Source organism: Danio aesculapii, chromosome 11, assembly GCF_903798145.1.
Source record: "Danio aesculapii chromosome 11, fDanAes4.1, whole genome shotgun sequence".
NCBI classification, from domain to species: Eukaryota; Metazoa; Chordata; class Actinopteri; order Cypriniformes; family Danionidae; genus Danio; species Danio aesculapii.
In genome coordinates, this window is record NC_079445.1 from 11,559,082 (window position 1) to 11,581,295 (window position 22,214).

Genomic DNA, 22,214 nt, shown 5'->3' on the forward strand with positions numbered 1-22,214 from the left:
AGTTTGCATGTTTTTAAGGCCTGAGAAATATTTAAGTATTTAGGCACAAGACCCTTTGTATATTTTATTGAATCATTTTTACAATAAAGACTTTGCAGTCTGATTTTTTACATACATACAAAACCACAAAGGATGCATTATTCTATTTATCTATGCTTGTAATTTGTTTATTAAATTTTATGTATCATCATTCACTTCTCTACAGAATCATCCCAATAAAGCAAAATTAATACATTTTGTAACATTTTAGGGACCAATGCTCACTATTAAATTACTTATTAGCATGCATGTTATTGAGATATTGGCTGCTTATTTATAAACTAAATACTTAGCATGATCTTATTCCACAACCCTAACCCAATACTTAAACTACCTCAATATCTATTAATAAGGAGCAGATTAGGAGTTAGTATATTGAAGCAAAAGTTACAGTAATGGTTTGCTAATAGCGAGAAGTGAATGTTAAAATATAGTGTTACTATAAATTCTTTCCAAATAGTGCTATCCAATAATTTGGTGAAATTGTAGATACAGTACATCACAATATATGTATCGTAAAAAAGTATAACATTGTAATGTCAGAATTTTTCCAATATCATGCAGCTCTAATACATACCATATACTAGCCACCAACTATTTTTATTTCAAAAGAAAACGTTTTCCATTCTGTTCTGTTTGCCATTAGATGTCCTCTAGACATTACTCATGTAGTAAATGCAATCATAATCTAAATGTTTCCTTTCCGTCTCTGTTCATTTGATTCTCAGGGTGCCGACAAAGTCCAGGAGCTGTTGCTGAGTGTTATCAGTCGTGTGGGTATTGTAGTATCCCTCATCTGCCTGGCCATGAGCATCTTCACCTTCTGTTTTTTCCGTGGACTGCAAAGTGACAGGAACACAATCCACAAGAACCTGTGCATCAATCTTTTCATAGCTGAGCTCATCTTCCTCATCGGAATCGACATGACAGAACCTAAGGTAACATTACTTTAAATGCATGATATGCTTCTTTGGGAAATGTCTAGAGACATGTCTACAATATCCAAGCCAAATTTGTGAAGGGCATTTGAATGAATTCTAGCCGCATTTTGACATAATTATAGATTTTTCAGGCTTTTTTGACATTGGTAAATTGATACTTCCTGACAGGAATTTATTAACAGAAAATGTTATATGTTTAATGTTAATGTTATATGTTATAAATGTTTTTTGTCATGGAATTTTTATTCTTGCAAATAGCATTTTACATTTTACAACAACACACACACCATATATAATCCTATGTAGCCCCAACAAAAATCAACATCTGAAATTAAAAAAAATATATTTAATAATAATAATAATAATAACAAAATTATTAGCTCCTTTAGGCAATTTTTTTTTGATTGTCTACAGAACAAACCATCATTATCCAATAACTTGCCTAATTACCCTATCATGCCAGTTAACCTAATTAACCTAGTTAAGCTTTTAAATGTCCCTTTAAGCTGTATAGAAGTGTCTTAAAAAGTATCTAGTCAAATATTATTTACTGTCATCATGTCAAAGATAAAATAAATCTGTTATTAGAAATGAGTTATTAAAACTATTATGTTTAGAAATGTTTTGAAGAAATCTGCTCTCTGTTGAACTGAAAATGGGGAAAAAAATAAATGGGGGGCTAATAATTCTGACTTCAACTGTATACCTTCACTCAATCCACATCTAAGGTTTTTTAATTATTAAAGAATGCAATAAATTGTTGTCATTTTTTCAAAAAACTGTTCTCCTCTACCTCTAATATTGTGTTTAGTTTGCTCAAGTTTTAAAAAGAACAAATCTTTGAGCCACAATGAAATAGAGGGGGGTTTTCGGGAGGTCCAAGACAACAGTATTCTGCGCCTAGTGAGAAGAAATGCAAAAGCCACAATCCAATAGTTTTGCAACTTGGAATAAAATACAAGGTTGAACAAATATGACCAAGGTTACATGGTGAAAGTTTACAATTATCACACACATCTGAAACATTTGGATTTATTTTAGAAAGTTTGCCCCTTTGAGACGAGCTCTGTGAATCGTTTTAAATTGTATGAAACTGAGTCTAGCGCACGAAGCGGAGGTGCGCACGTTGTCTAATACTGCACTCCAGTAGTCCTCTTCAAACTCAAGTTCCTCTTTCCAGGCCCTGATAGCTTTAATGTTATGAGAGTTATCCTTTGACAAGATAATTGTGTACATCTTAGAAATGATCCCGCATTCAGTTTGTAAATATGTATTTAAATGTATAAATTGCTTTTCTCTTTCTGTATCTTATGTCAACGTAGAATACAAAAAATATTAAATAAACAGATAAAGAGCATTTAAAATCATTAAAAAAATAAATAAATCAGTAAAATGTATTTGCATTACAGGTCTGTTTAAACCTGAATAGCCTTTTTTTTCAAACAATGTTTTTTTTATAATTAATAAATAATAATAATTTTCACATCAAAACAGTCTTAATTTATTAAATCTGCTAAACTATAAACTATTACAATTGATGAATTAAATAAATAAATAAATAAATAAATAACTAAATAAATAAATAAATAAATAAATATTTTTTGAGGAATAGCTAAAGTAAAGGTCAACGATGGTGACAACAACAAAAACAACATATATAATAATAATAATAATAATAAATCATTTCATTTATCTGTTCCGGGTCAGAAAAACACACAGATTTATTATGAGGGCGAAAATGACAAGCATTAATTGCTGATTAAACCCAGTTGATATAAAAAAAAAATGTGATGATTGCCCCATATATGTTTGGAAAGCATTCCTTTCTACAGCATTTCTTTAACAATGGTGTTAATAGATAATTGGTCCTCCCTCTGCTGTCATAACAGCTTCCACTTTTCTGGTAAGGCTTTTCACTGGAACATAGCTGTGGGGATTTTCTCCCATTCAGAAAGAAAAACGCATCAGCGATGGGGCCTGGCTCATTGTTCCAGTTCATCTCAAATGTGTTCAGTGGGATTCAGGTCTGGGCTTTGTATAGGCCAGTCAAGTTCTTCCACACCAGTAAACCATTTCTTTACAGACCTCACTTTGTACACAAGAGGCATTATCATGCTGGAACAGAAAAAGGCCCTCCTCAAACTGTTGCCAAAAACAATTCTCTAGACTTTCGTTTTATGGTGTAGCATTAAGATTTGTCTTCACCGGAATTAAAAGGCCTAGCCAAAGCTATTAATTAGGAGGGAGTTTTCAACTCTGTAAACTTTTGGCTACATGTTTGAGGAATAAACTACCTGGCGTTTTTAGACCCATTAAATCAAAACAGTGTTCAAAATGTTATTTAAAAAAATATGTGATAAATAAATAAAAATAAAATAAATAAATAAATAAATAAAAATAAATAAATAAATAAAAGAACGAATGAACGAACAAACAAACGAATAAATAAATAAATAAATAAATAAATAAATAAATACTTGAATACATAAATACATGAATGAATAAATTATTAAATAAACGAACGAACGAATTAATAAATAAACTCTTGAATGAATAAATAAATAAATAAATAAAAAATAAATAAATAAACAAGCAAACATTCATTATCTTGAATGGATGTTTTCATCTAGAGACGGGTTCACAATATTTCACATAAATAATGAATGTAATGTTCAAACAATGAAAATTTATTTATAATAATATCTTTTATTTATCCTTTTTGAGGCTTAAAATTGATTGCTGTTTAACTGTCCTCGGTACTTACTTAATAGGAAATGCATGTCATTACATTGCTGAAAGCCTTAAAAAGCCATCCTTGAACATCCACAGAGCATCACAACAGAACTTCTGTTGGAAATGTTCTAAAGAAATTAAATTAAATTAAATTAAATTAAATTAAATTAAATTAAATTAAATTAAATTAAATTAAATTAAATTAAATTAAATTAAGTTAAGTTAAGTTAAGTTAAGTTAAGTTAAATTAAATTAAATTAAATTAAATTAAATTAAATTAAATAAATAAATAAATAAATAAATAAATAAACAAACATGCATTATGTCTTCATCTAGAGACGATAGTATTTCACATAAATAATAAATGTAATGTTTAAACAATGAAGATTAATTTATAATAAAATAAATTATTAATAATACTTATATCTTTTATTTATCCTTTGTGAGGCTTAAATTTGAAAAAACCTTAAAAAGCCATCATTCAAAATCCACTTTGGTTGGAAATGTTCTAAAAAATAAAGTTTAATTTAATTTAATTTAATTATTAAAATTTTTAATTTATGAATAAAAATAAATTAATTAATTTAAAAAAATTATTTTAAAAATTTTAATAAAATAAATAAATTAATAAAAAAAGCATGCATTAGCTTGAATGGATGGGGTCAGAGGGGTCCACAGAATTTCATATAAATAACAAATGTTCAAATAATGTTTAAACAATGAAAATTAATTTAGAATATTACTTATATCTTTTGCTTATTTTATTTATGTACAGAGAAACACATAACTTTTGTTGAAAATGTTCTAATTTAACTTATTTTATTTTATTTTAATTTAATGATTGAAGGGATGAATGAATGAATAAATTAAAATAAATGAATTAATTAAAATAAATAAACAAAAAATAAAATCAAATAAATAAATAAATAAATAAATAAATAAATAAATAAATAAATAAATAAATAAATAAATAAATAAATAGATAAATAAATAATTACCCATAGATGGGTTGCAGCTGGAAGCGCATCCGCTACGTAAAACAAATGCTGGATAAGTTGGCGGTTCATTCCGCTGTGGCGACCCCAGATTAATAAATTGACTAAGCCGAAAAGAAAATGAATGAATGAATAAATAAATAAATAAATAAATAAATAAATAAAATAACAGTATAGCATATACATTTTTAAACTCGATTTTGCAGTTTATTTTTCTCTGACACTACTGTCTTTTTTCCTCCCACAGTTGGCCTGCTCCATAATTGCCGGGATACTGCATTACTTCTTTTTGGCGTCCTTTGCCTGGATGTGTCTGGAAGGAGTTCAGCTGTATCTGATGCTGGTGGAGGTCTTTGAGAGTGAATATTCACGCAGAAAATATTTCTACATGGCAGGATACCTTCTCCCCGCTGTGGTTGTGGGAGTGTCTGCTGCTGTAGACTTCAGGAGCTACGGGACCAAGAAAGCGTAAGTAAACGTTTCTTTGATTTCCCTTCTTTTTTTTCTGTCTATAGAAGTGTACCACAAATCTTATCGGTTCCATAGGTACAGCACACACACATAAACACACACAGCAAGTCTTCAGAGGCTGCCTTACAGTACAAAATGTGGTTTCCAGGCAGGGCTGCATGCGTTAGTGTCTTTTGTTCAAAGAGTCTCTGGTGACCTGTTGTTTGTAAATGCTCTCTAACGGAGACGAGGGCCGCATGAGAAAGAGGCTTTTACGCAGATTAATGGTAGTGCTTCAGCCCGGCATGGGCTCTTGGGTTGCTCCTTATAACACATAAACAGGTGGAAGTGTGGCAGCTTCACGCCACGTCACTGTCTTTTAATATTGAGCTCCGAAATCTGCTTTAGGTATGTTTATATTGGTATGAAAGCGATGCGTTTGTCTCAGATGAGTGTACGGTTTGTGAGAGAGCTGCAGCATTGACAATTTATATGATCAGTGATTTCTGCTGGAAGTCGCACTCTAGAGAAACTGGATCTGTTACAGGAAATTACTGTCTTTGAGCAGCGTTTAATAAACTAATGCAGAATCCACCCATAGAAAAGCTCTGCAACAGAACCCACACAAAACTGTCTCGGTAACAGATACAGAGTCCTCTGTGTGCATGTTTGCTGGCAGGGTTTGCAAAGCAAAGCATCTCTTATATGAATGCTCATACTTAAGGTGCAAAATCGTAAATCAAAGACCCAAAATAATCTCTCTCCAAATGCATGAATTTAAAAAAACTATTTGATTTCATGGTTTATTACATTACTTGATATGTCAGATAACAGCACAAACCATGATGCAAGGGCTTGCTTGTTAATTCTGACACCATAAGTCACTTTTAGATGCCAAAAGCAAATAACAAAGATAGATAAAAATATATGTTAATTAAAAGTTGTTTTTATTCTCCATTTTCTGTTTGTTTACAGTTATGAATTGCATAAGGGGATCTTGATCTCTGCTCTGTCAACTTTTATTGTTGAAAATTCCACTGTGCAGTTTAACAAAGTGACTTTCATTGACATTTTAGCAGTTTGAAACAATATATCCTATAAGAAATAATGTATAAATAATTAAGTTCATAACATAACAGAAGTACCTGGTTTTTGTACCATAATTTACAAGACCAGCCAAGACAATATATAACTTCTAATAAAAATGTCAATAAAAGTAACTATTTCAAATTATGCAATTCAAAAGCTGGAATTTGAAAAACTAATAATTTACAAATATTTTTTTACAGTGTATGCTGTAATGCTACCAAAATACCATGAGCATAGCTTTTATCGTAACAAAATCTCAGATGACCAGGCTGTGATTCATGGTTTTCAATTGGTAAAATATTGGTAACTTCACAGCAGGCACAGGATGTCAACATGACGTCAGAATACATGACGTCAGGAAATGAAAATCGAGTTTACATCAGAACCCAATGCCAGGCTGACGTTAATGTCCAACCTACAACCTAAAACAACCAAATATCAACGTCTAATGATGTTACAGCATGAAGTTGTGTGGACGTTACCACCATGACGTCTATCAGATTTTAATTGCCTCACCTGACGAATAAATGTCAGTAATTGACATCAATATGACATTGGTTTAAAATGTTGGCTTGATGTTGGATTTTGGTCACTTTCCAACACAAACTAAAATCAACCAAATATCAACGTCTAATAGTGTTACACACTCAAAAAAGTTTTTTTTTTTTTTTGCTTGTTCAAACTACGTAATTAAAATAAGCTAATTTCATTGGGACAACCTAATTTTTTTATGTTCAGTCAAATTAAATTTGTTAAAAGTGTTAAGTTAACTTAATTGATTTGTGTTGGGTCAACATGAATGAATTATGTGGAACCCTGCATTTTTTTACAGTGTAGCTTGTGTGGATGTTACCACTATGTCTATCAGACGTTAAATTTTATTTGCCATTCCTGACGAATAAATGTCAGTATTTGACGTCAATATGACGTTGGTTTAAGATGTTGGCTCATCGTTGGATTTTGGTCACTTTCAAACACAACCTAACCTGTCCAGATGCTGTCTAGACTCTGAATTTTGGTCCCCTGACATCACAACCTAAATCTGAGCTAATATTAATGTCTTATGGCATTGTGTTTCTGCTGGGTATCTACAGATTTTTTATTAATGTTTTTATTGAATGTTGTGCATACAGGACTGATTTATTTTCTGACACAATACATTTTTAATTTTTTTCTGAAATATATTAATAAATCAGCTAAAAGCAGAATTACCATTGGTGTTGCTTTTGTTATGCCAGAGGCAACTCTGGTGCTCAAAGGGTCTGAAAAATAAAGCCATGATTGCAGTTTTTCTTTTGGACATGTAATTACATGGCTTGATTTGTTTTTTGAAGGATTTTGTTAATGATATGAAATAGCCTATTTAGCTTATAAACGCTTGTGTGTGTGAACACAGAACATTTTGCAAAGCAAGTTTTTTGCCTTAAATAACAAAATTGCAATGGTTACATACTTTCTGCAATCTGCCTTGTTGCATTTCTTTAACTGTGAGTATTCCGTCAATGCAGATGCTGGCTCAGGATGGACAATCACTTTATCTGGAGTTTCATTGGACCCGTCACCTTCATTATTATGGTATGTTCAGCATCTTTTGACCTTTTATTACCGGTTAAAGATTGTATATGACATGTACATGTGTGTGGGATTGAATGCTGCATTTGTCAGGTGAAAGAACAAGAATATTTCTGTGCACTGCAAGAACGTGTCTCTCAGTTCAAAGAGTAATTGACAGAATCCTCCCGTGCAAAAACATTGAGCGGCCTTTGTTTCTTGAGTCTTATTCAACAGATTGCAGCTCATCGATTTCTGCTTAGATCGGTTCAGTCTAGGCAGACCCAGTCGATGCAGCCCACAGAGAGGTTCGGAAATGCTGCTCTTAAGTTTTTTTTTTTTCTTTCTTTTTTTCTAAGGGATCGTTTTGATATGATGCAGCTTTTCAGTGTGGCATTACAGCACAGCATCATCTTCAAATGATACTCGGCAGGGTGGTTTCAAGATATGGGGTCGAGACAGCCCCTCGGGATGCATATGGAAAAAAAGCAAGAATTCGAAAATCAAGTCAAAATGCGTATATTCATAATTCAACTTTTTAAATAGATAGCCAGTGTTTACCATGAGATGTCGGGCAGAATACACACAGGACTGACACAGCTGTATCATGCTGTTATTTGCAAAATAAGAGATTAGAGTCGGGAGGTTAAAAGGAAGTAGGCCTGAGAGAGGGGCAAAGATAGAGACAGTCTGCATGATGGAAAGACTAGCAGGTGGCATTGACATATGTCTGGCTGTGTGTTTGCCCTCTAATCTCTGGATGAAAAAAAAAAACTATTGTTTTGACTCTATAATATGCTTTATGGTTGTATAAACAGACCAGGTGATCTTCCTGCCAGGGCGAACAGTGATGGAAGCACTTTTTATTGAAAAGACATTTAAGTTTTAGCTGAAAATAGATTTAGAAGCACATAAATGGTTCAAACATTGGTTTGTGCTGCAGTAGAAGCGGAAGATCTACTAAGTAAATAATATACTAACTAATATATACTTACTAATAATAAACAAACAAACAAGCAGTTATTTCATGTTTTATAATTAGTTATGTGTCATGTCTTCCTAAGCATATAGTGTAAATATAATATATATATATATATATAATATATATATATATATATATATATATATATATATATATATATATATATATATATATATATATATATATACAGTTGAAGTCAGAATTACTAAACCCCCTTTGAATTTTTTATATATATATATTTCCCAAATGATGTTTAACAGACCAAGGAAATTTTCACAGTATGTCTCAAACTATTTTTTCTTCTGGAGAATGTCTTATTTTTTATTTTGGCTAGAATTAAAGCAGTTTTAAATGTTTAAGAACCATTTTAAGGTCAAAATTATTATTAATTAATATTATTAATTATATTATAATGTTTTTAAGATAAAATAAATCAGTTATTAGAAATGAGTTATTAAAACTATTATGTTTAGAAATGTGTTGAAAAAAAATCTTCTCTCCGTTAAACAGAAATTGGGGAAAAAATAAAGAGTGGGGCTAATAATTCAGATTCTAAATTTGAACTGTATATATATATATATATATATATATATATATATATATATATATATATATATATATATATATATATATATATATATATATATATATATACACACACACACACACTTAAAGTCCAGTTGAATCTTTTTTCCCCAATTTCTGGTAAATGAAGATTTTTATAATGTATACCGATGGTTTGTTCTGTAGACTATTGAATAAAAAAATAGCTTAAAGCGGCTAATAATTTTGACCTTAATTTTTTTTTATTCTAGCCAAAATGAAACAAATAAGACTTTCTCCAGAAGAAAAAATATTATCAGACATACTGTGAAAATTTCCTTGCTCTGTTAAACATCATTTGGGAAATACTTAAAAAAGAGAAAAAAAAATTCAAAGGGGGGCTAATAATTCTTACTTCAACTGTCAATATGACACCAGAAATTGTTGTTTGCCATTATTATGGATACACTATGAATTTACATTTACATTTAGTGTTGCATTTTAATGATTAATCTGAGAACATAAACACTTTTAAAGCGTTAATAATATTTGTACACTGTAAAAAAAAACATTTACCGTTTTTATATTTTGTGAATCACATTTTATTTCTGTTTATTTACAGTTATTAATTGTATTATAGGACCTTATCTTTGCTCTGTCAAATTTTGATGTTGAAACTCTTCACACTGAGTGACTTTTTTTAGAATTGGAATGTCTTTATTGTCCCAGAAGGGCAATTAGGTTTACAGCAATAGCCGACAGTTAACAGCAACAGGTCACACTCGACAACATAGAAGTAACAGTAAAAAATAAAATTAATCATGATAAGTAAAAAACAAAGCAAAAAAACAATAAAACATACAACTTAAAGCTTGTTAAGTAACCCAACTGCAGTTGGAACAAATTATTGCAAATATCAGCACAGTGGACATTGCTTTAGTTATGTCGTTTTGTACTATTTTAGTCATTTGGGATGCAGTGACACACAGTCAAACACTTTGCCAAACAGATCCACCACTTTTGACACTCATAAATTATCATAAGAGTCCTTGTGCTGCAGGTATTAAGAGGTTTCCTGAAGGTGCAGCTTACATTCAGTGAGGGGTTTGGGTATTTAATAAACTACGACAGTTTGCATTCATTGAAAATGAAGAATGATTAATAAATCCATATGAAACACTCCCCTAAAAGTGACGTCTTGTCTTCAGTTTCGGGCTCAGGCACGCTTTGCACTTACTCTACAAGCATACCGCGCCAAAGCCCAAGTGAACACTTCTTCCAACAGGGGCCAGGGCCAGACAACTGAACCGCACCTGAGCCCGATTTAGAGCACTAACACTTCTCAAATGAATCGGGAAAAGCACCTGGGCATGGTTTGAACAGCATAGTGTGAGTGCGCCCTAAGTATACATTCTGCCTTATTGCAGGAGGCAAAACTTTGATTAAAGTGTGTGGTTCTCATCTGCTAAAATGGACATTACCCTCTTTATGACTCTCACCTCATACACGTGTCCTATACTGTTAAGATTTGTGCCCAAAGTCTTTTGAGACAGATGAACAATTTTTGAAAGTCTGTTTTTACTTGTCACCCTCAAATTACCTAACTTTTGGTGACTCTTTTGTGGTTTGAAAAATAGTTTGTGCAGGAAAAAAATTGCATGTAGTCCATAAATTAACAGAAAACTGTAATAGCAGTTTGTTACCAGGTTTTTATAATTTAATTTTACAACCCAGACAATATATAATAAAAAAAGTTGTTTTTCAAAAGTTGATGAAGAATAAGATCAAGTTCCCATAATGCAAATCAGAAGCATAATCAAACAAACAAAAAAGTCCAAGAATCACCAAATAAACAAATAAATCAAAGTGTAAATTTTCGGTTATTTTTACATTGTAAAATAACGTCACTCAGCTGGACAAAAAGGCTGACAGTCTTCGAGATACTGCAAACAAAGCATATTCTTGCAGCTGCTTTTAGAGAAAGTCCCACAAACCTTGAGATCTGCTGGTTTAATCGCCGCAGCGCTGCGTGAGACGTGATGTATGTGTTTGTGGTGTTGCTGATAATCAGAATACACGTTCCAGTCATCAGCGGCAGGAAGCTTGTGACCCTTTATGAAGCTGATTTATTGTTGCATGCTCTGCTCGGACAGCAAGCAGGGCTCGTAGTCCTCAGGCTGCTTGACAATGCTAGATAAAGCACAAAGACCAGAGCCTCTCAGGGGAACGCGAGACCAAGGTTTTCCCTGACCTTTGACCCTTGATTCTCAGCAGACTGGCTTTGTCCTTGTCAATGAGAGAGCCAGAGCGAGTCTCATTATTCAGAGTTTCACCCATTTCGCTGTGCAGAGGGAAAGAATGGTGCGATCCTGTTCAATTAGTTGAAGCCCATTGTGGTTCTCATTATTCTACATCTATTTTCAGCATCCTTATGCCCGTTGCTGCTGTGATGTAGAACTCAGTGAATTTCAAGGCTAATCTAGTACCTTTTTCCACCAATAGGGTGCTCAACTCAGTGTCTAATAAGGGAGTGTTGTGCACTTTACCACCATAGAAAAGTCAGAAACATCAACCTGACATCTAAAACAAATGTTCTTTGATTGGATTGTGTTTTTAAATCACATTAACTTGATATAAAAAACACATTTTGTTAAAATATCTTGCTATCCTATGGCATGTTTACGTGACTTCAAAACACATGTAATCTATTTACATAACTCTATCATGCACTCATTGGTCTTTCAGTCTATGCATTGCCAAGTACTTCACAACTAAAACAAAAATGTTTGGATGCACACTGCGTGTTTAGATGTTTTTGTGGGTCTGTGTGAATAGGGATCATTTTGATACGGTTGCCATTTTACATTTTACTTTTTTGCAGATGTATATGTGTGTGTGAAGTTTATTTCTAAAGAAATTTCAAGAGGATCACGAGTCCACACAATCACAAAAGCCACTTCCCGCCTGAAATTTGCCAAAAATCATCTGAAGGACTCTCAGACCTTCAGAGAGTAAAATTGAACTCTTTGGAGTGAATGCCAGGCTTTAGGTTTGGAGAAAACCAGGCACCACTCATCACCAGGTTGATACCATTCCTACAGTGAAGCATGGTAGTGGTAGCATGATGCTGTGGGGATGTTTTTCAGCAGCAGGAACTGCAAGACTAGTCAGGATAGAGGGAAAGATGAATGCAGCAATGTACAGTGACATCCTGAATGAAAACCTGCTTCAGAGGGCTCTTGACCTCAGAGTGGGGCGACGGTTCATCTTCCAGTAGGACAATGACCCAAAGCACACTGCCAAAATATCAAAAAAGTGGCTTCACATCAACTTGGTGAATGTCTTTAAGTGGCCCAGCCAGAGTCCAGATCTAAATCTTATTGAACATCTCTGGAGAGATCTGAAAATGGCTGTATGCCATTGCTTCCCATCCAACCTGATAGAGCTTGAGAGGTACTGCAAAGAGGAATGGGCAAAAATTCCCAAAGACAGGTGTGCCAAGCTTGTGGCAAAATGCTCCATAAGCGCGAATCTATATGCGTGTACATAGAAAAACAATGGAAATATAGAATATACTGTATATAGGGAAATATAGAATATACTGTATATAGAAATAAATATGGAGTTCATTCTCTACACACACTTACAGTATTGAACACGAATGTCCACTGCACCCGCTGTTATGAATGGACCTCCAGTCAGTACTAGCATTTTCATTAAAAAGATTTCTGGTTTGAAGCTTACTGAATCTATGTGCACAATTACTGTTCTTCTGTTCTGAGGAGAGTTGGCCTCAACCTTTGTAAGTTTAATACGCAGTCTAATTATAAAGTTTTAGTTTCCATTATTCTGTTTATTCTGTACTTTTGCATCACAAGTAGCTTTTCAGTTATGTAGCTGATTGTGACAAAACACTTCTGCTTGTTCAAAATAAACAGAGAAACCAAGCACTGGGGATTTGTTATTATTCTTGTTGTATCATACCCATAGCTAACGTAACCGTGAGCCCAAAACTGAGGTGCAAGTTCTATTTTAAGTGCAGAACTATGGCAGATGAGCTTAAAAGTTGTTGGCGTTTACTGCTGCCTCTAGTGTTTGTTTCAGATGCATCAAAAGCAGCTGATAAACAATGAAATAACAACTTAAAATAAAGTGTAATGTTTGACCTCATTGCTGTGTTTGTTTATCGACACATTATATTGTAACATATTTTGTTACAATATCATATTGCTCTTGTAAGATTGTGAAAACCTGGTGGAAAATGTGGGTAGTGGCACATCCACCAGCCAACACTGCCTCAGACAAGACAATCACCACCGTTTCGGTAGAAAAGAGCTTTCTTGGCTCTGAGGCACCAGGCATATAAGATCCATGAAAACCAGGACATTGAGCTAATGAGTGGTTGGGAACCATTAGTGCGTATGAGTGACATTAAAACACGCTTGGACTGTGACAAGTTTGCATCATGCAGACAGTTCCATCTGCACCTTAAATATTTAATCTGGTTCAATCGGAGTTCAAGACGCACACACAGACATATGAACACACGCATACCGCTTTCTCCACCATCCCAGAGTGGAGTTGAGGGTCTTCTGCTTGGCTAGCGGTGATGATTCAGGGATGAGGGGGTTTGTTCAGGAAAAGCTCTTTCCGAAGCAGAGGAAGCCCATGGGACATGGAGGAACAAGGAGCTTTAGGAGTGTAGTGGCTGCTTTGCTAGGTTACCTCTCCCTCTGCAGAGCGTCCTCACTTCCTCTCGTCTCATCAGATCACTGTCAGCGCTCTGCCGGCGTGAGAGGCCTTTTATAGCTCTGTGTTCATAAATTCGGGCGCATGGGCCACAAGAAAAAAAAAAAAAAAACAGGCATAACCCCAGCACCCTCGCCTCTCTATCCCTCCCTCTTTCCATGGTGTCTCTGAGAAAAACCGTGGTGCTTGATTGCACGAGCGGCACGTTATTGATCGCCATCGCTGTTTTGATGGCAGAATGATGAGCTTCTGCGCCCGAACAAGGAGCCGAACTGAAGAGCTTGTTTGAGCTGGTGACACCGCCACTTATGAGAGCGGCTGCAAATGATAGACTGCTCCGTCCTCGCCTGTCTGTTCTCCAGAAAATGGATTAGACCAGAAAATGTTCCGTCACCACATAGTTGTACCACATAGTTGTAGCTATTAGGAAGTCATTTTACACACTATGTGATATAAGTATGACCAATGTAAGCTGCTACAAGGTCCGTCTCACAGTGTGTGGACAAACGTACATCTTCAGCGTCCCTAGATCTTTTAAGATTCACAAATTAGGTAATTTTTTACAGTCGATTGTTGCTGAAAAGTTTTATTTTTATTTACTGACTGAATAAAATGTATTAGCCAAGATCCACATGTCTAACAGCAGCTAATGTGACATGTCAAACCAATAACAACAAAAAAAAACAGTTTTTAAAATTTAACTATGGGATGGATGGATGGATGGATGGATGGATGGATGGATGGATGGATGGATGGATGGATGGATGGACCGATGGACGGACAGACGGACAGACGGATGGCCAGACAGAGAGACAGATAGATATATGGATAGATGAATAGATAGAAAATGTAGTTAGATAAATAACTAATTAAACTAATAATTATTCGATCTTTTTTTCATCTATGATATGTAATATTTTAATGATAGATAGATAGATAGATAGATAGATAGATAGATAGATAGATAGATAGATAGATAGATAGATAGATAGATAGATAGATGGATGGATGGATGGATGGATGGATGGATGGATGGATGGATGGATGGATGGATGGATGGATGGATGGATGGATGGATGGATGGATGGATGGACTGACTGATAATTATTCTATCCTTTTTTATCTACAATGTGTAATATTTTATGGATGGATGGATGGATGGATGGATGGATGGATGGATGGATGAATGAATAGATAGATAGAGTCATGGTCATGAAACTGGCGATTGGTCAAAAGGCAGGCAGCAGACAGCGTAAATAAACAAACAAATCAAAGCAAGGGTCAAACACAGAAAGGCAAGGCAACTATAGTGTGTGTGTGTGTTTGTTTATTTGCTGCTTTTAAAGTCCATGTCATCAGTTCTGAACAGCTTCAACTGTGTGTTAGCAATCAGCAGACAACCAGAACAGGTGTGAGTGTGTGGTGCTTGACTGGATCTGTAGTCCATGTATTAACGGATTCGTAGTTCTTTAACGATATGTGTTTTTGCCCACGATCTGCCAGGATTATATTATATTGCTGATGATTGTGATAGATAGATAGATAGATAGATAGATAGATAGATAGATAGATAGATAGATAGATAGATAGATAGATAGATAGATAGATAGATAGATAGATAGATAGATAGATAGATAGATAGATAGATAGATAGATAGATATTCTCAGTGCTCATTGATTCCCTGCTAAGCTTCCATTGTAAGTGTAACTCTGTAAATATGCATTTTCATTTCACTTTTACAAACAGAGGAATGTTTTCCCTCTGACGTTTCACCACAGAGGCGGTCTGCAAATGTTTGTCTATAAAATAACCCGGAATATTTCTTAAAGTCTTTTTCCCCCTGAGGAAATATCAAATATCCGTTTCTCCGTGTGTGGTCTTGGAGCGTCTCTGAACTATTTGTGTTTTCATTCAGCAGTTAAACGGTTTTATTGCAGTTTTGTATTCATGTATTGATATATAGTGACAGTGTATTTGGCGCCAGTCATCTTGGCTTTGTCTCACAATATGCCAGATGGTTATTGTATTAGGCACTGGCTGAAGGGATGCTTGGATGGCTGTTTTCAATTAATGCTCCCAATAAAACTTCACTTATCTAATCTTTTAAGTTTCCTTTTTGTTTATTAACAAAGGTCTTTTGCTTTCCCACAGCTCAATCTCATCTTCCTGCTCATCACGATGTACAAAATGATGAAACACTCTACATCGCTGAAACCCGATTCCAGCCGGCTGGAGCACATCAAGTAAGTCGCATTGTTTTTCCCCCACAATATTTCAGCTCATGTGGAGTGGAAGTGTGCCGCCACACACCAAGAAGTAGCATTTCTAATCTAAAATGTAGAACAGGAACAGACATTGTGCCCTGCTTACATCGTAGCATCTACAAAACTGTCGTTTTTGCTTGAATGGATTTAAGTGCCTTGACTGAAGGGATTCAGATGGACTCCAGACAGATGTTATTCTCTTCAGGTGCACGGCGTCTATTAATGTGAGTGATGGCCAGAGAGGCACGTAATGATTGAGACAGGCTCAGCGCTGTTCCTCCTTTACAGTGACCGCAGAACTCTTTTTTGGAACAGCTCACTGTATTCAGAGTCTGCCTACAGAGTGAATTCAGATGTGTTTGTGTGTGTGTGTGTGTGTGTGTGTGTGTGTGTAAAGACAGCACAGTGAAAGCACTTCCATGTGTTTCCTGTTGCGAAGAGGGAGATCTTTTAGGCAGAAAAGTAAAGAAAAAGTCTGTTGGTTGACCATGTAACCCTTTGGTTTTGTTTTCTGGCATGGCAATGCATGTCAGACTGGTTCTGTTTGATAATGTATGACATATTTGATATGTGATTTTTTTAAACAATGTTGTTAAAATGTTTTTCATCTTTTCCGATTATTCTGGATCCATCTACAGACATCCCTGTCAAAGTATTGGAAGTCCATGTTAAAATATGAATAGTATATTAGTGTAACCCTGCCAGTCCTACTTTACCCAACCCGCTCCGAGCTGGGATTGAACCGGAAATTCTTTGCATGGGAGTCGGTTGCTCTAACAAGGAGGCTAAAGACCATAGCTTCTAATATCTGTCACTAGAGCACCTTTTCCGGTCCAGAGGAGTGGGGTTTACCTGCACAGCACTTTACTAGCTGGCCTCTGTTACATTCACCCCCACAAACCTCACTCCTATCCGGGTCACGGCACCAATATAAACTCACTGGGCCAACACCACCCAAACCCGCTTCGAGCTGGGATCAAACCGGCAGCTTTCTGCTTGGGAGTTGGTTGCTCTAACAAGAAGGCTAAAGGCCATTGGCTCTAGCGTCTGTCGCTAGAGCACCTTATCAGGTCCAGAGAAGTGAGGTTTACCTGCACAGCACTTTACTAGCTGGCCTCTGTTACACTCACCCCCTAAACCTCACTCCTGTCCGAGTCACGGCACCAATGTAATCCTGCCAATCCTACACCACCTAACCTGCTCCAAGCTGGGATTGAACCGGCGAGTCGGTTGCTCTAACAAGGAGGCTAAAGACTATGGCCTCTAGCATCTGTCGCTAGAGCACCTTACAGGTCCAGAGGCGTGGGGTTTACCTGCACAGCACTTCACTAGCTGGCCTCTGCTACACTCACCCCCCTAAACCTCATCCCATCCAGGTCATGGCACCAATGTAACCCACTCTGAGCTGGGATCGAACCGGCAACTTTCCGCATGGGAGTTGCTTGCTCTAACAAGGAGGAACAAGGAGTTTAACCCATTAAACCACAATTGTTTCCCTTGCAGTTTGAGAATAACCATTTTACTTTTTAGAGAGCCCGAACACATTTGATATTGTGTTGGTTAAATTAGGTTTTATACTTAGTCACAATGGTGACCAGCAGGAAACAGGGCAGTCACAACTGAACTGGAATTCAATTGATTTGAATTGTTAACAATTTGAAGATCAGCAGCTACAACTGTGACCATTAACCCTTGTTCACCTCTTCACATCTTTTAGGTATGCAAGCAGGAAGTATGTAAACTGATCCTGGGTGCATTTCCCAAACAACAACGTACCTTGTGGTTGAACTAGTATGATGGATCGTTTCAGAAATGAATGATGTTGTGACATTTCCCAGGTAGCAAAGAATTCTGGCCCAGAATTAGCATAAATCTGGCACAGCAGGCATTCATCTGGCACTGGCGTACAGCATGTGGCCCAAACATGGCCCAGGTTTGACACCTGGCACCGTTTTTAAGGCTGCACACAATACTTGGGCCAGATATCAAATGTAGTATTTGGCCCAGATGTTAAAATTTGATATGCGGGCCATGTAAGTTTGGCCTATCTTGACCCACTTTTAAAATAGATTTTTATTATTTTTGAGTAAAATTTTTTTTTTTACCAATCATGAAGTCGCTTCAAGAAAAAGCACACCCACAGCATGCCTAAAGCGCAATGATTTATTGGTTTATTGATTTCATTGCACTGGTGACACACCAACATATCTGGCCCAGTTCAGGTATAGGTTATTAACTTGGCTAATACTTGGCCCAGATATGGTCCATGTTTTGCCCTTGTCTTGAAGTCAGACTTGGTCAAGTCATGTACTATAATTCACTGCAGTATGTGGGCCAAGCAAAAGCTTGATGTGTGGGCCAGAGCTGGGCTAGACATATATTGCTATGTGGGTTGTTTTTCAAAACCGAAGTTGCTTTGTCGTAGATCCATCGTCAATCTACCTGTTGTCGATGAACCACATCACGTAAAACATCTATAATGACGCTCTAAATGGGGTGGAGTAACTATTCCCTAAGAGAAAAAAACACTTTAATTCATTTTTCAACTTCAAATGTGGACACTACCTGAATCTTGTTGCCTATCCAATTTTTAGTGACAACAAATAATTACTTGACTTCTAGTTGATCACTTGGTATGAGAAGTGGCTTCTAAGGCCTCTAGATTAAACTTATTTTACCAAAATAAAATATATTAAAAATGTAATTATTTAATTAGGACAGTAAGGTCTGACTTTTCTTAGACAAAAGTGGTCACTTAACATAAATAATTTACAGTATATAATAAAAAGTCATGGTGCAGTGGAAAAAGAATTAGTTTTGTGTATTACTCCCATGGACATCTCTGCAATGACTCAAATAACTTATTAATAAAGTCATCTGGAATGGCAAAGTGTTCATCAAGATCCCTTGGATTCATCTACAATGCCTTCATCTTATACCAGACATGCTCAATAATGTTCAAGTCTGGGACTGGGCTGGCCAATCCTGGAGCACCTTGACCCTCTTTGCTCTTTTGCGAGGCTGAAGTATGAGAAGGAACGCTATCCTCCAGAAGATTTCCCCCTTCCTGTTGTTTGTAATGTAATGGACAGCTCAAATGTCTTGATACTTCAGGCTGTTGATGTTGCCATCCACTCTGCAGATCTCTCACACGCCCCCATACTGAATGTAACCCCAAACCATGATTTTTTCTTTACAAAACTTGACTGAATCCTTTGAGAATCTTGGGTCCATGCAGGTTCCATTTGGTCTTCTGCAGTATTTGTGATGATTGGGATGCAGTTCAACAGATAATTCATGGGAAAAATTTACTTTCTGCCACCTTTCCAAATGATAAACTGGAAGTCAAGTTAATGTTTGTGATTCTTACAATAATAACACAAGATTGCAATGCTGTATGCAAATGTTCATTGAAATGATGGAGTCGGAAAACACCAAATCGCTGCAATATATTTGTAACGCTGGAACTTGTGATCTTAGTTGGCTAATGGTGGATTTGGGAAATGCATCCCTGGTCATTATATATATGCATCCCTGGTTTTTTCATTTAAAAAGACAATTTCTTGTCTAAAGCTGTCAACACTCTTAGAGCCTTCAGAAATAAGAAGTCATGGCCTCAATAGTGATGAAAACACATGAAATGTATCTCCCTTTACGATATATAAGAATGTACAATGCACATATATAATTCTCTACAAGGTTTTTACACTTTTGGAATATATACTCCATTCATATAAAGAGTCTAGATTTGACATATGACACTGATTGCATTTTAATATGATCCTTCAAAGTTAGCATGCAACCATTGGGGAATTATGCATATTCTGTTAGATTTAACTGAGATATAAACACGGATAACATGCTTCAAAAATATGCCCCTCAAAGGCATTGTGTCAGCCGTATGTTGTCTAAATTTCTCTTCAGCGATCACAATAGGGCAAGATGAAACAAACTCTGGACTCAGCATGTTGCATGTTCAGCAAGCTAATGTGCCGCATTTCGTTTCATTTTTTCTGTTTCCCACTTCCCCTTGTTTTTCTCTCTCCCCTTCCTTTCTTCTTTCTCTGTCCTCTCTCTGTTCTCTTACCCAAACCAGTAATTATCGCGTCTGTGATGGCTATTATAATTCTGATTTGCCTGGGTAAGATTCACTGCACACCGTAACTTATGTCACTCATAAAACATTACTGCCACATTAAATTGTGCGAAAAGACAAAGCACTGGCACATTTGGCCTGAGAGAACCATCTTTAGCCTCTTTAGAATCTGGCATAGGGTAAAGTAGGATGGAGAAATGAAATACTCTTGGCTGTCTGTGTAGAAAAAGGAAGTAAATTTACACAGTGGCAGTAAAGTTTTATAAAAAAAAAACTCTTGTCATGTAATCATCAGTATCATCACAAGTCATGTGTTAAAGACAACATGAAATCCAAATGGAAGCTTTGCTCGCAAATAAATGTTCTTTATGATTTATTATTTAGTGTCCATGTTATTATAAAAGAGAAGGGGAATACAAAATTTGTTTCACTTCAGTCTCTGTCAACCATTAAAGGGATTGTTCACCCCTCAAAAAGTGGAAAATTTATAAGTTTCTTCATTTTGTTAAACAATAAAGAATATATATTTTAAGAAAGCTTAAAAGTGTCACGGTGGCTCAGTGGTTAGCATTGTCGCCTTACAGCAAGAAGGTCACTGGTTCGAGTACGGGCTGGGTCAGTGAAGTGAAGTGAAGTGAAGTGAAGTTTGCATGTTCTCCCCGTGTTGGTGTGGGTTTCCTCTGGATGCTCCGGTTTCCCCCACAGTCCAAAGACATGCGCTTTAGGTGAACTGGGTAAACGAAATTGGCCTTGCATGATTGCGAGAGTGTATAGGTGTTTCCCAATACTGGGTTGCAGCCTGAAGGGCAACCGCTGTGTAAAACATATGCTGTAATATTTGGCAGTTCATTCCACTTTGGCGACCTCTGAAATGGGCTGATTTATGCTGTGTTCACACCAGACGCGGATGGAGCATCAAGCGCGAGTGATTTACTTGTTAAGTCAATGCAAATGCGGGAAAAGACATCCTGCGGCACGATATGCGCGAATGGTGCGGCGCAAATTGAGCGTTTTGCGCGTTTTACATGTTTGATGTGCTTAACGCGCGTTTCACGCAATTCAATCGAGTTCGAAAATCTGAACTTCAGGGGACATTCGCGCCGCGTTAACCAATCAGGAGCTTGCTCTTGTGGGGGTGTGATTATGACGTAGCGACCATCACCATGGCTGATGCTGACTCACACCTCTGTAAAATGTAGCTACACTGTAGCAAAAATGTAGCTACACATTGCAACAATGCATAGCACAAGCTCTGTGATTGGTCAGCTTTGTATCACTCATGAGTGTAGGCGGGGCCGAGAGCCACGCAAACCCGTTGGATTGAGTTGACAAGTGTCGAGTCCTGTGAAAGAAGCTCCAATTGGAAACTATTGTTTTGTCTTTACCTTATGATTAAAGTTGTTGCATATCCGCCAGTTCCCGCCTCTGAATGAGCGAGTTTGAGCTACTTTTAGATTAAGGTAGCGTACAGAAAAAACAAAACACCCGTGAAGAAACTCGACACAGAGGAGCATAAAATCCTCACTGCCAGTTAGCGTTTCGGAAGTGTTATTGCAGAGCCACACGAACAGCATGGCTGTATAAGTGGATAAATGCACGGCAAAATGCAAAACATGCACCGTGGGTCACAGCGAGCACTCAATGCAGAAGCAAAAACCAGCCTTGAACTGAAGGAAAATGAATGAATGAAGAATGCTGAAAATCTTTTACCATTGACTTCCATAGTTGGAGGTCAATGGTTACTTCCAACTATACTATAGAACTCAATGGTTAGAGCCATC

General features: G+C 36.1%; 1 protein-coding gene across 15 annotated transcripts in view; it reads left to right on the plus strand.

The window, feature by feature from the left end:
* Positions 1–22,214, plus strand: part of adgrl2a (adhesion G protein-coupled receptor L2a) — a 192,496-nt gene that overhangs the window by 148,507 nt on the left and 21,775 nt on the right. For all 15 annotated transcript variants that reach the window (XR_008838502.1, XR_008838503.1, XR_008838504.1 and 12 more), the window contains 4 exons: positions 768–977; positions 4,956–5,176; positions 7,756–7,822; positions 16,225–16,316. Coding sequence is in view for 12 of the 15 variants with exons in the window: in XM_056467668.1 (XP_056323643.1) it covers positions 768–977; positions 4,956–5,176; positions 7,756–7,822; positions 16,225–16,316 (590 nt within the window). In the remaining 3 variants the exon portion in view is untranslated. The remainder of the gene's footprint in view (positions 1–767; positions 978–4,955; positions 5,177–7,755; positions 7,823–16,224; positions 16,317–22,214) is intronic.